Genomic DNA, 13,193 nt, shown 5'->3' on the forward strand with positions numbered 1-13,193 from the left:
TTTAAGTACATTGATACCAATACTTTTGTACTTTTACTCAAGTTCATTTTGAATTCCAAACTTTTACTTGTAACAGACTATTGCTACTTTTACTTAAGTGTAACGGTATGCCCTGAACTGTTAACTTAGCCTGGATCAATAAAGGTTTTAAAAAAGAGAACACCGCGAGACTTCACGGGATTTCACCAGGGACGACACGCCGCACAACAAAGATGTCGGTCTCCTGAACGCGTCCATGTGGTCTCATCAGATGACACATTTCATCATAACTTCGTAATAGAGTGCCTTTAAGTTATTATATAGTACAGAGACGGTGTCCGAACTGTCCGTTTACTCCTACAGTAGGTGACGTTGGCAGAGAAATAATCCAAAATGCAGCACGACGACGTAAGTGTTCCTTGTTTTATACTAACTATCTATGCTAGAGGCCTAGCAGCCAGACAGGACATTTAAACATAGTTTCAGGTCAATACTGAGCTTGGTTCATAGATCTGTACCCTTTAAATGCTTAATTGATGGTTATATATATTATATATTCCTTTAGAGACTTCCTGTACCCCTGCATTATTAGGAACAGGTTGTGTGTCTTAAAACAGTCATAGTGGGCGATAGACACACTATTATACTGTACTATCATCTATTTAATCAGTCTTGTTCAAGTCGAAATGGTTTAATACTGAATCACGACAGACTATTGTCTGTTTAACCACAGTTGAGCTTAACTTAAGTTTTTGGTCACATCTCATCTTTGATATTATATTCACATGGATAGGTCTGTGTGTGTGCACATGTGGAGGATACAGGATAGGTGGGCACTAGGGACATCTGGGCACCTCGATGTGAAATTGGCCATTTTGTCCAAAATAAAATATTTGAAAAATGATCTTAAGTAATGTAAAGTATACATGATGTTAACATGCACAGTGCATCATTATCAGACTCAATTGTATCCTTCAACTTCTTGTTTATGCCCCAAAATGACTGGATATAGATTTTTTTTTAGCAATTGTAGAAATATTCGACCTTAATTGTCGAATGTTAAAGCATGTTAAATCATGTATACTTCACTTTACTGGGAATAAAATAGCCAATTTGACATTGAGGTGCCTCCTCTTCCTTGGTGCCCACCTATCATGTTACCCATGTGGGTACATGCTCTAGTCTAGTGACTATACCAGTGGTTCTCAAACTTCACATTTCAAGGACCCCACATAACTCTGATAGTACACAAATGGAACCAAATGGACCTGTCAGGGTCCATTTGGTTCCATTTGTGTACTGTCAGAGTTACAGGCTTGTAAGGGCCAATTTAGAACCCAGAGAGTCCCTGGAAGCCACTATGAGAACCACTGCTCTTATCTGTACATTTATGCACACTTGTTTCAAGCTTGTGTTTATACACACATTTCTCTCCCCTATTGTTTTGGGGGTTTTTTTGCTTGTATGTTTTGCCTTGTTTTGTTTGTTTTTTGAACTTGTGTAGCACTTTGGTTAACTATGGTTGTTTATAAATGTGCTGCCTGTATTATAAACAAAACAATGTTTGATTTATATAGGATATATATTGTGTAATATGGTGTCTAGACACATGCCCTGTTTAGATTGAACAGCTTCCCTACAACTACAAACAAAGTAAACGTAGTGAAATATACAACTGCAAAAAAATAAGAATAAAGAACAATAGATTTGATAATCGTGATGCATTATGGTCAGAGCTGTTTGGTCTCAAGTCCCTTTTGTTTTAAACAGACATGAACTACTGAGATAATTATCGTCAATGTTTCAAAATGTTAATTCTTTATAAATGTGGTGTGTTCTTGGTCCTATAGGTGATTTGGGACATCATAGGAAACAGGGCGTTCTGCTCCTACAAGGTTAGGTAAGTATGCAACAAGCATGGCTGTTGATTGATTGACGTGATCTATTAGTGCAGTAAAGCTTGGATTTGGCTTAAGATTTCAATGTCATTACATCACCGAGTCAGTTCAACATTTCTCTAGGCTTGTCAAAATTATTACATCGTCTAATCGCAATTATTTGAGATAATCGCAATTATTTTTGCATAATCGTTTCCATGTTGAAACATTTTCAATACATTTTCAAATAAAAAAAAGCAGAAATAGCAGATCTACAAGCTTACAACGCGTCACTTTACGTGTGAACGTGTAATCGTGACAGCCCTACATTTTTCGTTGTTTTTTGTTGTTTGTTTTTTAAATCTGTCTCCATCTGTGTGTCCTCCTGTGCAGGACAAAGACCCAGACATTCTGTCGTAATGAGTACAACCTGACTGGCCTGTGTAATCGCTCCTCCTGTCCACTGTCTAACAGCCAGTATGCCACCATCAAAGAGGAGAAAGGTGAGACCACGTCCTTTCTGTCTGTCTGTCTGTCTTTCTCTCACACACGGTCTCTCTCACATGCCTCTCATCTTTCTGCACGTTCTTTTCTGAAAATTGTCACTGTCGGGCAGAAACCTCGTATGTCCATATTTCAGCTTTTAAACTTTTTTAAGTGAATTCCCTACTTTATCGTATGACCGTGTCACGCATAAGTAACATAAAACGTGAGCTCTGCTGTGCCTCTTGTGGCTCAAGTCCGCTTCAGATGGCATGCCTCCGTCGTAACAGTTTTTTGCCTATCTATTTCCTAACTTAATATTAGAGGCTGTGGGGCGAGTGGTCGTCCGTTAGGGGGGAGGAGGGGCGAGTGATCTGTGGAAAAAAATGGGGCCGAGTGTGTTTTGGGGCGAGCGTTCCGGTTACCCTGTGAAGACATTGAAGCAGGTCTATTGATAACGTACCAGAAAATATTTCTAACCATGTGTCTGTGTGTGTCTCTCTCCCAGGTCAGATCTTTCTATACATGAAGGTGATAGAAAGAGCAGCCTTTCCTCGCAAGATGTGGGAGAAAGTGAGTATACTATTTATACTGTAACAACTGTTAAAGCAAAGTGTTTTCTCAAGAGTAAAACGAGACCATAATCTTCATCGAAGTGCAGTACTTGTTGCATCAAGTGAACGGACTGAGTGGATACATGGACATCAGTAGCTGAAACAGCTGTGCCTTAGATACGCCTCGGCATATTGAAATATAGCAACCCATTCAATGTCGCATCCTCCCAATATGGAGAGCTAAAGAATGGATATAGTCAAATCTGGACGTCACCATCTACAGGGCATCCGCTTGATCACATAAGGTTCATTCTGGAAGACATTTAGCTGTCATCACCATCACCCTGTTAGCTACCAGTCCAGCGGACTCTTATTACAAACAATGCTTAATACCCACAAATGAGCATAAGGCTAGCTTCTTCTTAAACCATTCTTACATTACAGATGTAATTTGAAGGGTAACCTATTTTAAACCACAGTGTACTGCTGGATGCGTCCTCCTTGGGACACATACACCCCATGTGGTCTGGCTAAAGTTTGAAAAATAAACCCAACTTCCAACAAGGAGTTGTCCAGTAAATTCACAAAATACCTCTCCACATACCACAAGAATGACTATTTATGGTTCAGGAGTAGGACACGACTCAATCACACATGTTTATGATTTGATATATAATGATTAAAACAGTAACTTGAATACAATGAAATTGTGATTAACACAATGATTGCATGATTATGAGTACAAGGAATATTATGAGTACAAAGAAGATTATATAGGCTCAAATGGTTATATAAGGAATACTTGAAATCCCTCATGCTCCACACAATGTCACATTGTATTTACTAACCTCAGTATTAATATAATAGACCTTTTATCAGACCACGTCACATTGATATCACGCAGGAATGCGCACGCAGGCACGTTGCAAGAGAACCCGACCACTCATAAGACACAATGGAAAATAAGTCGTGGTACCTGCGTGTAAAAATGTGTTTTATCAAATGTCGATCGCTCGGCACGGGTACTCACTCGCCCAGGGTCTCACTTGGGAGCGACTCACAAGTAGGCCTGTCACAATCTGTCATAATCGCCTAATCGCCTAATTTGCAAATAGTGGAAATAGCAGATCAACAAGCTCACAACACGTCACGATGCGAGCAGCTATTTCCACTATTTTCTAACAGATTTGGAGTATAAAATATAAAAAGTATTTTGGCCATAATACGAGGCATTATTGATATTTTCCGTACATTATTGTTGGTAGTAGTCATTGTCAGTAATTTATTTGTGTATTTAAGCTTTTTGTCATATCTGCCCAGTGCATCTTTTGTTTACAAGGCCTAAAAGCCACACAATTAAATCGTTAATTGCAATTATTTGAGTGACAATTAATTGTCAATTTGTCAAGCAAAATGTCATAATCGTGACAGCACTACTCACAAGCTAAGGACGCTGAGTGATCTGATTCCTTAAAATTACATCTGTTATGAATCACTTATATGCAACCTGCATGCATGCATGCATGCATGCATGCATGCATGTACTGTGGTCTCAATGCTTGTATACAAATATGATCTATATCACAATATGTTACTAACCTCATAGCAAAATCACAGTGTTACAACCGCAACTCTTATAATAATATCTTAATACATTATTTACACCTCTGCTGTCTTACACACAGTAGTGTCCACACCTATAAAAATGTGCACGTGTGTCTCCAGGTGAAGTTGAGTAAGAACTACGAGCAAGCTCTGGATATGATCGACAAAAATCTGATCTACTGGCCCAGGTTCATCCGACATAAATGTAAACAGCGTTTCACCAAGATCACGCAGTACCTGATCCGCATCCGAAAACTCACTCTCAAGCGACAGTAAGTGCAACCAGTACAGTTACTAGATCTGCTTTTTCCACTATTTATTTAATTCTTAGAACGTATAAATGGAGGCTCCTATCGAAGCCGTTCATTCTCCTATGTAGAAATGAGCGGTCAATAAGGAAGCCGAGAGAAAGCCTTTCACCGACGGTCGCTGATCAGTTCTCAAAGTAACTGTTTCAGCAACATTAAGGGGAAGAACAAAAACAATGCATGTATAAAATGATTCAATATGGTCTATAGGATAGGATATCCAGAATAGCATATGTTATAGGCTGTGGTAGTGGGTTGTGCATGATGCAATTTATAAGTCATCATTACAGCATACAGCAGCGTGGGTGGTAGTGGGGTAAGGTCAGCGGTGCAATGCTCATGGGACGGCCTTGCACGGCGTGCAGGAACCTATTTGTCCAGGAGCACGCGCAGGCACACGCATAGATTTAAAACGACTTTAAATTCACACCTCAATAAAGTTTACAAAGGCTCCCGACTCACACCAGGGACATTAACATAGGAATGAGCCTAGATGCATATCAATTGTCCATTGTGTGACCTGTAGTGTAGGTGTTAAACGACGTGCGCGTCAACGTCATTAAAATACAGTACAAGCACATCCCAAATGAGCATAGCAACACTGGGTAAGGTAACTAGAAGGTTCTAAACTAGAACTAAGAAAGCTGAAGACATGCATACACACATTCTCAGATATCTGCACTGGCTTCCAATACACATTTTACTATGTCTTTCAGTGACTCTTTATGCCTTATGTCAGGAGTCTTCAACGTTTTTCAGGCCAAGGACCCCTTAGCTGAGAGAGAGAGATAAAGCAGGGACCCCCACTACATATTGTATAAAATTGTGTTGGAGATTCAACTTTTTCATAGATTTCATAGAGTTGTTTAACAGCATTATCATCAGTGTTGTTTCAATTCATTTTTGTTTTTGTTTAATGCATGTTTTTCTATAAATTTTCCTATATTTTATTAATTCATGTTAATGTGTATTTTCAGACATTTTAAACCCCCAATGCTTAGTAAACTTGACCTTTTGGCTCTGTGCTTGGTCTGCTCTTTTTCCACTCTACACCAAATCTCTTTGCCAAAAATAGCAGCCCCCTGTAGCAACTCTTAAGGACCCCCTAGGGGTCCTGGACCCCCTGTTGATGACCACTTTCTTATGTAATGCATCTTGAATAGCTTTTGAGTATGAAATGTGCCGCTATAACAAATAAACCTGCCTTAATGCTGACATCTTTCACTTCGTGTTGCTTTCAGGAGGAAGTTGGTTCCTCTTAGCAGGAAGGTGGAGAGGAGAGAGAAGAGGAAAGAGGTGAGATGTTCACTCATCTTCACTTCATCTTTATGTTCACTCCATCATCACTACTGTACATCTTTATGTTCACTCCATCATCACTTGATCTTTGTGTTCACTCCCATCATCACTTCGTCTGTACATCTGTTTGAAATTCTTTAAAGGGCAGGTTCACACCTATAGTTCATACACTCTGGGCAAAGTGGCAACATTGTTGCAGTTTTCATTTGGTTAGGTTTTAATTATATATATTTCTTATTGTTTTGCATTGTGATTTTGTAGATCAGCTATTTCCACTATTTATTACATTTTTAGAATGTATAAAGTGGAGGCTCCTATCGAAGCCGTTCGTTCTCCTACGTAGAAATGAGCGGTCAATAAGGAAGCCGAGAGAAAGTCTTTCACCGACGGTCGCTGGTCAGTTCTCAAAGTAACTGTTTCAGCAACATTAAGGGGAAGAACAAAATAAACATGGTTAAATATGGCCTAATTTAGCCATAGTTTATTTATTTTCAGTATTGGTACCAGTCATTTCTGTGCATATTTAAGTTATTTGTCATATCTGCCCTGTGCAGGTTTTGTTTACATTTGTTTGCATTGTCCTGTAAATGTGCAACGGGACAATGCACATTAATGAACATTCAATCCGCAGTTTGAATGAGCTTTCCGACAATACGGTCCAGGATTTGTTTAAATTTAATTAAATGTCCAGGTGTGAAACCAACCTAACTGTTTATCACTTTGTGTGTGTGTGTGTGTGTGCGTGTGTTTGCAGGAGAAAGCATTGATTGCAGCTCAGTTGGACACGGCTATAGAGAAAGAACTTCTGGAGAGGCTCAAACAGGGAACGGTATGTTGTACTGTTGATTCATCCACTGATGTTACATTTTATTAGTCAAATCTAATATTTATTATTTACACATTTTCTTTGTTCCACATTATATAGGAAAAGTTCTGTTTTTGAATTCTTGGTAAACATTAAGTAATTTCAAGATGTTTGGATTCATATAACTTGTGCAGAGCATTTGCCATCATTTTCTGCTTTATTACCTTATTTTACCACCGTTGTATCGGCTAAATTATCCCATGGAATGCAAATTAAATCAATAGATGAATTGACTATGAAAGAATGTAATACAAGCGGCTGAAGTTTGAATTGAAATACCAAGTTTTCTCTGTAAAGTAAAATGAGGACCGTTTTAAACTGAACGTTGTCTTGAAGGTGCTAACTGTCTCTCTTTCTTTTGCTGCCTGTCTGTCAGTACGGAGACATCTACAACTTCCCTGTACACGCGTTTGACAAAGCTTTGGAAAAGCAGGAGGAGGAGAGCGAGTCAGAGGAGGAAGATGAAGAAGAGGGGGAGGAGGAGGAGGAGGATGAAGAAGATGATGAGGTGAGGAAGGCTACTCTCTCTGTCTGGATCTTTATTTATCCTTAGACACAACACGTGGGTTCAAATCCCACACAAACACCTCCCTTCCCTAACTGCTGTCAAAGTGCTGTAGATGATATTCTCTTGTTATAATAAGTGATAGATAGCGCTATACTCCGATTATAATCATTGCTATAGTGTGATTGTTCAGTAACAGGGGTCTCCCCGTTTCACCAGCTCTTAAGTCGATAGAAAATACATTTTCAGATAGGGATACCGTACCGATCTCATCCAGTTAGGAAATGGAAATCATACAGCATAAACCAGTGTATTTGGAAGTGATGAAACAAAACAACATTTGCAGTCGAAACTGGAACATATATATATATTAAAAATTCTCTTTGTGGCGTTCTACTTAAGACCTGGAGAGATTGGGAGACCCCTGTTACTAATCAACCACTCTGATAACTTTTGGAATATAGAGCTTTCACTTTTTAAGAAACTTTTTTTTAACAAAGAAAAAACATCACTTATAGCACCTTTTTACAGTATACTGTATTGCTCCAGATACGGCATATCTCAATTTGAATAAAATGGATGTTGCAACAATAATGAATAACAAATGTGTTTTCAGGATGTTGGAAAGACGGAGTTTGTTGCTGCTGATGAGCTGGAGGAGAGTGACATCAGTGACTTTGAGGTAAACGAAGTCTGTTGTACAGCTATGCTACCTTGTGCTGGAATGAGCAGATCTACAAGCTCGCAATGCGATGCATTGCGAGCTTGTAGATCGGCTATTTCCACTATTTATTACATTTTTAGACTGTATAAAATGGAGGCTCCTATCGAAGCCGTTCGTTCTCTTACGTAGAAATGAGCGGTCAATAAGGAAGCCGAGAGAAACTCTTTCGCCGACGGTCGCTGGTCAGTTCTCAAAGTAACTGTTTCAGCAACATTAAGGGGAAGAACAACAAAAAAAGAATGTATGAAATGATTAAATATGGCCCAATTTAGCCATAGTTTATTCTTTATTTTCATTATTGGTACCAGTCATCTCTGTGCATATTTAAGTTATTTGTCATATCTGCCCTGTGCAAGTTTTGTTTACAAAGGCTAAAAGGACAACAGAAACTTTACTTTTGTTCATGTTCCGACACAAAAACACAATTTAATCGTTAACCCATTAAGACCGGGAAAGCATCATGTCATTTTAGATTTCTTTTGGCTATTAAAAAAAATAGCAGATATACAAGCTCATATCGCAGCACCGGGTGCTGCGATATGAGCTTGTATATCTGCTATTTTTTTTAAATAGTGAACATTTGTGCAAATCTTTTAATTTATATTACAACATTTGTAACTCAAATCTTTGCTTCTGGGGGATTCTACAAATGTCTTCTAAATCCTAACAGTTTAAAAAAATAAACTTATGTTGCTATTGAAGTGGATGTCTGTAGACTAGGATATTCTATCACCAGGTGAATGGATAGAAGACACTTAGTCCAGGCAGATCTTCAATCATCATCTCTTTATTTGCGTGCAGGCAGGTTACAGCATTGCAGTTAGCAGGCAGTCAGCTCCGTAGCCCTCATACTGTAGTTCAACTTCCACTAAATATAACTCTCTCCTCATATTTATAGGACACAATGTTGCAATTCTTCTTTTGATTCGCCCCCTGCTTTTTGATGGGGTCCTGTTCTTGCGCAACAACACAATAACATGTTGATCATCTCATTTCTGCGAACTTACGGTACAAACCCTGACTTGTACAGCTTCTAGAACTTTCCACTGCCTTCGCAGACGCTCTGAGTGCTGCTGCCTTAAGTAGAAACATCTGTATAACAGTGGTGTAAAGTAACTAAGTACATTTACTCAAGTACTGAAACATCTTGAGGCCCCCTGACTGTATCATAGGATTTCAACCTGTCTATATTTCTCTTTTATTTAAGTATTTGCCACTACACTATAATATCAGTGGTTCTCAAACTTTTTCATGTCAAGGACCCCCAAAATTGTATGTGCTTGGCTGTGGACCCTCATCTCAAAGAAATGTGTACCAGGGGACCCCCAGAAGCAAAGATTTGAGTTAAAAATGTTTTCGAACTGGAACTTTAAAAATGAATATATATATATATAAAAAAATGTGCACACATTTTCACGATAAAAAATAATAAATAGCAGATCTACAAGCTCGTAGCTCGTGAGCTTGTAGATCCCTTATTTTTGAATAGCCAAAAGAAATCTAAAATGACACGGATGTCTTCCCGGTCTTAATTGTGACAGCCCTAATCGTACAACCACATTGTTGTTAGGCATCGTACAGCTATCGCTTACGTGGGTCCCCAGAAATCCCTTTCATCATCATCATCACCACCTCTTTCTTCCCCTCTCTCCTCAGGACATGAACAACCTGCAGGCCAGCAGTGATGAAGACGAGGAGGAGGAGGAGGAGGAAGAGTCAAGTGAGGAAGAGGAGGAGATGGAGAAGGAGACCGAGAGGAAGTCTGCGCCCAAAGGGAAGGCTCCTGCGAAGGGTCCGGCGTTCAGGAAGAGAGCCTTTGTACAGATAGAATACGAACAGGAAACGGAGCCCACCGCCAAGACAAAAGCCACGTAGTCTGCACCCCCCCCCTGCTCCACCAGAGACTTGACTGTAACCACATTGCTCATGGGTTCAATTCCCACGACACGCCGTAATCAATATTCTATATCATCTTTGTGTTTTTTTTTACTCTGTGCTCCCAGTGTTACAAGAAGAGTGGGCACCTCGATGTAAAATTAGCTATTTTGTCCAAAATGTTCAAAAATGAGTAGTAGTAATGTAAAGTGCGCATGATCTGAACATGCACAATACATCATTATCAGACTTAGATTTACCCGTCAAATTCTTGTTTATGCCCAAAAATGATTGGATATACAATTTGTAGCAATTGTAGAAATATTATGAGCACGTTATTGTCAAATGTTCAATCATGTTCTAATCATGTATACTTTGCATTATTTAAGACCATTTTACAAATATACATATTATTTTTGTAACATTTTGGACCAAATTAACATAGAGGTGACCACTCTTCCTTAGTGCCCACCCCTCCTGTTACCCTCCCAATGACATTATAATAATGTCTTTCACTGGGGCCCTGGGTGCCATTGAGCAAGGGATCATAAGAGAGAAGATCTGATGTCCTCTGGTGTTTCCAGTACAGCTGAAAAACAAGTCTCTGCACAGTACCAGAATCGCACAAACTGTACCATACTGTATGTTTAGATTTCATATCAGTACAGGAACTAAAGTAAAGTTTGAAGTCTCTTTTCGCTCTCACCACCTATTAGAGCCGCTTGTCTTAAGTGTTAGTGATGTATTCAGGAATGAGCTGGTTTCAGATTATTTTGTCCAGGGTTCTTCAGTCATGCTCATCGGGGACCTCCTAGTATGGCTGGTTTTCTGTCCTACCAGGACCTCTAGTACTGCTGGTTTTCTGTCCTACCAGGACCCCTAGTAGGCTACTGCTGGTTTTCTGTCCAACCAGGACCCCTAGTACTGCTGGTTTTCTGTCCTACCAGGCCCCTAGTACTGCTGGTTTTCTGTCCTACTAGGACCTGTAGTAGTGCTGGGTGGGTTTCTATCCTACAAGGTAGGCTACTGCTCCTACTACTAAAACAATAGAAAGAAACGGCAGTACCAGGTGTCCCTGAGAACCAAGGTTAAATAACAGAGTTCAGAATTCAGTTTATTTCTCCAGGATCTGTTTGAAAGATGATTCGTGTGTTTCATTAAACATTTTCTTACGACAGTTGATTTTATGAGTGAGTCTTTTTTTTTATTACAATTTTAGATATTGCGTTTTTTCAGCCAGAAAATAAATAAAGTAACATTATCCCAGTGAAGTTGTGGATTAAAGGTCTTTGTTGTGGCGATGGATGTTTGTCATTTGGATTCCATATGAGATCAGTGTAGATCCCCCACCCCCCCCCCCCCCCCCCCCCATAATAAAATTATCAAAAATAAAATGTAAAGACATTTTTTTTAAATATTTTCGTGAACGGAAATGATGAACAGATCACGGCTTCCGTTCTTGGCTTTTGGGAGGTGTAGTTCTAGACTCTACATAGCATTCAGAGATAGTGAATAGTTGTCTGGCTACGTGAGACTAGACCCAACAGGCAGACAGAAGTCATCAGATTGAACTAAATGGGCCTACAAATGGTCAGTTGTCAATGTAACCTAGGCCTACACTATTTTATGTAGATTAATGGGCACTAGTGGTCGGTAACCGGAGAACTGGGCGCTTCTAGAGAACACGTCTTGTTTTGTTTTTTTAAATCCTTGGCACTATTTTGGGGGAGAACTTGGCACTATTTGGGGAAAACTGGGCACAAATCTTTACACTATTTTGTAGGTAACCCTCTGTTAGTAAAAAAGCTGCACTTGGGCTGCTTTTTTCAGTCTACACCAAATCTCTTTGCAAAAAAGATCTGATCTACAAGCTCACAACGCGTGCAAGATCTATTTTGGGCGAATGTTCCCCTCAGAATAGGCATGCTGGGGTTAAAGTGAAAAGAGACGTCAAATTTTATTGTTGGTTTAAAACCTATTTCTATTCTGGCACCTGAGCATTGGAACAATTAGAGATTGGGGATAGAGGTAAACAGCCCTGTCTACCTGTATTTGTATTCTTGTCTGAGGTCCACACAAAGTCCCGTAGCCTGCTATTCCCATTCCAATCAACCAGGAACCTTTGCATGAGACATGGAGTTGGCTGCAGTACAGTGCATGTGCAAAAGGAAATGATTAAACCTTGGATGCATAAGTGGTCAAAATGACATGGGTAACATTTCTTGCAATATCTTTCTTATACAATTTATATCATTTCATTTTTTTTATATCAAACCATTTACTTTTTGAGTTTACGTATCTTTTATATTTGTTAAGTAATCAAATAGTTTTCGTATTATGACACCTGAGTGAATCGTGAGAATGGGAAGTGTGTGTTTGTGTGTGAAGAAAGGGTCAATGTTTTTCATTGGTACAGAGACTAGTCTAGAGTAGTTGGGAAAAAAGGAGAACTGGATGTGCACATCCGAATGGGTTCAGGTGAAGGTTAAGAAACCTTAAGAAATAGGCTGAGGAAGAAATTATATGGCTGCTTATATCTAACCTTTATATTTTACCACTCACTTCTACAATACATTATGATATTTGGCAGCTTGTAAGAGCCTAGATGTCTCCACTAGGCCTAATAGCTATTGTTTTGGTAACAGCCTATCTTGTTATGGTTCAGTTTCTCCTTGAAGCAGCTACAGTATAACTATGATCTCTACCCTGTGCTCTTGGCAGAACTACCGTACCACTGACATGAGTGTTATTGTACTTCTCCCCATGATAGTCGAGCTTGCAGATCTGCTACTTTTGATGCTTTTGTGTGACGCTGTAGTATGATCAAGTAGGGCATTACTTTATGAAAGAAAACACAAAAAGTTAGAATATGTAGATAAGAGGTTTCTGCCCATTAACGTTTTCCCATAGAGATAGAGATGATTCACCAGGGTACTGGTGAATCATGACCATAAAACATTTGATTCTGTGTCAAAGAAATATTTGAATATTTAATTATATTATATACTATATTTAATAAAGACCATTTTTTGCGGTTTTCAAATATTAAAATTCTGTGTCACTAGGACCCTTAACCCTGCAAGACCCGGATATATTTCTACTTGCAAAGTAGTTTCTTC

General features: G+C 39.1%; 1 protein-coding gene and 1 long non-coding RNA gene across 2 annotated transcripts in view; one reads left to right on the forward strand and one right to left on the reverse strand.

The window, feature by feature from the left end:
- The window catches only part of LOC308089548, a 204,518-nt gene that overhangs the window by 50,799 nt on the left and 140,526 nt on the right, over positions 1-13,193 (reverse strand). The gene's annotated exons all lie outside the window — the stretch shown is intronic.
- mak16 (MAK16 homolog) lies at positions 207-11,251 on the forward strand. Its single transcript, XM_080432935.1, has 10 exons — positions 207-387; positions 1,830-1,879; positions 2,250-2,359; positions 2,848-2,912; positions 4,619-4,770; positions 6,048-6,102; positions 6,860-6,934; positions 7,347-7,478; positions 8,092-8,157; positions 9,856-11,251. The coding sequence occupies exons 1-10, from the start codon at positions 373-375 to the stop codon at positions 10,072-10,074; spliced, it is 939 nt and encodes a 312-aa protein (XP_080289061.1). The 5' UTR covers positions 207-372; the 3' UTR covers positions 10,075-11,251.

Source organism: Gymnoscopelus braueri, assembly GCF_963280865.1.
Source record: "Gymnoscopelus braueri genome assembly, chromosome: 7".
Lineage (NCBI taxonomy): Eukaryota > Metazoa > Chordata > Actinopteri > Myctophiformes > Myctophidae > Gymnoscopelus > Gymnoscopelus braueri.

Bases quoted from the DNA above. Each gene is read 5' to 3' on its own strand.
- mak16 (XM_080432935.1), top strand. The intron at 2,913-4,618 runs GTGAGTATACTA...GTGTGTCTCCAG, and splicing joins CTCGCAAGATGTGGGAGAAA to GTGAAGTTGAGTAAGAACTA. The intron at 7,479-8,091 runs GTGAGGAAGGCT...ATGTGTTTTCAG, and splicing joins AGGATGAAGAAGATGATGAG to GATGTTGGAAAGACGGAGTT.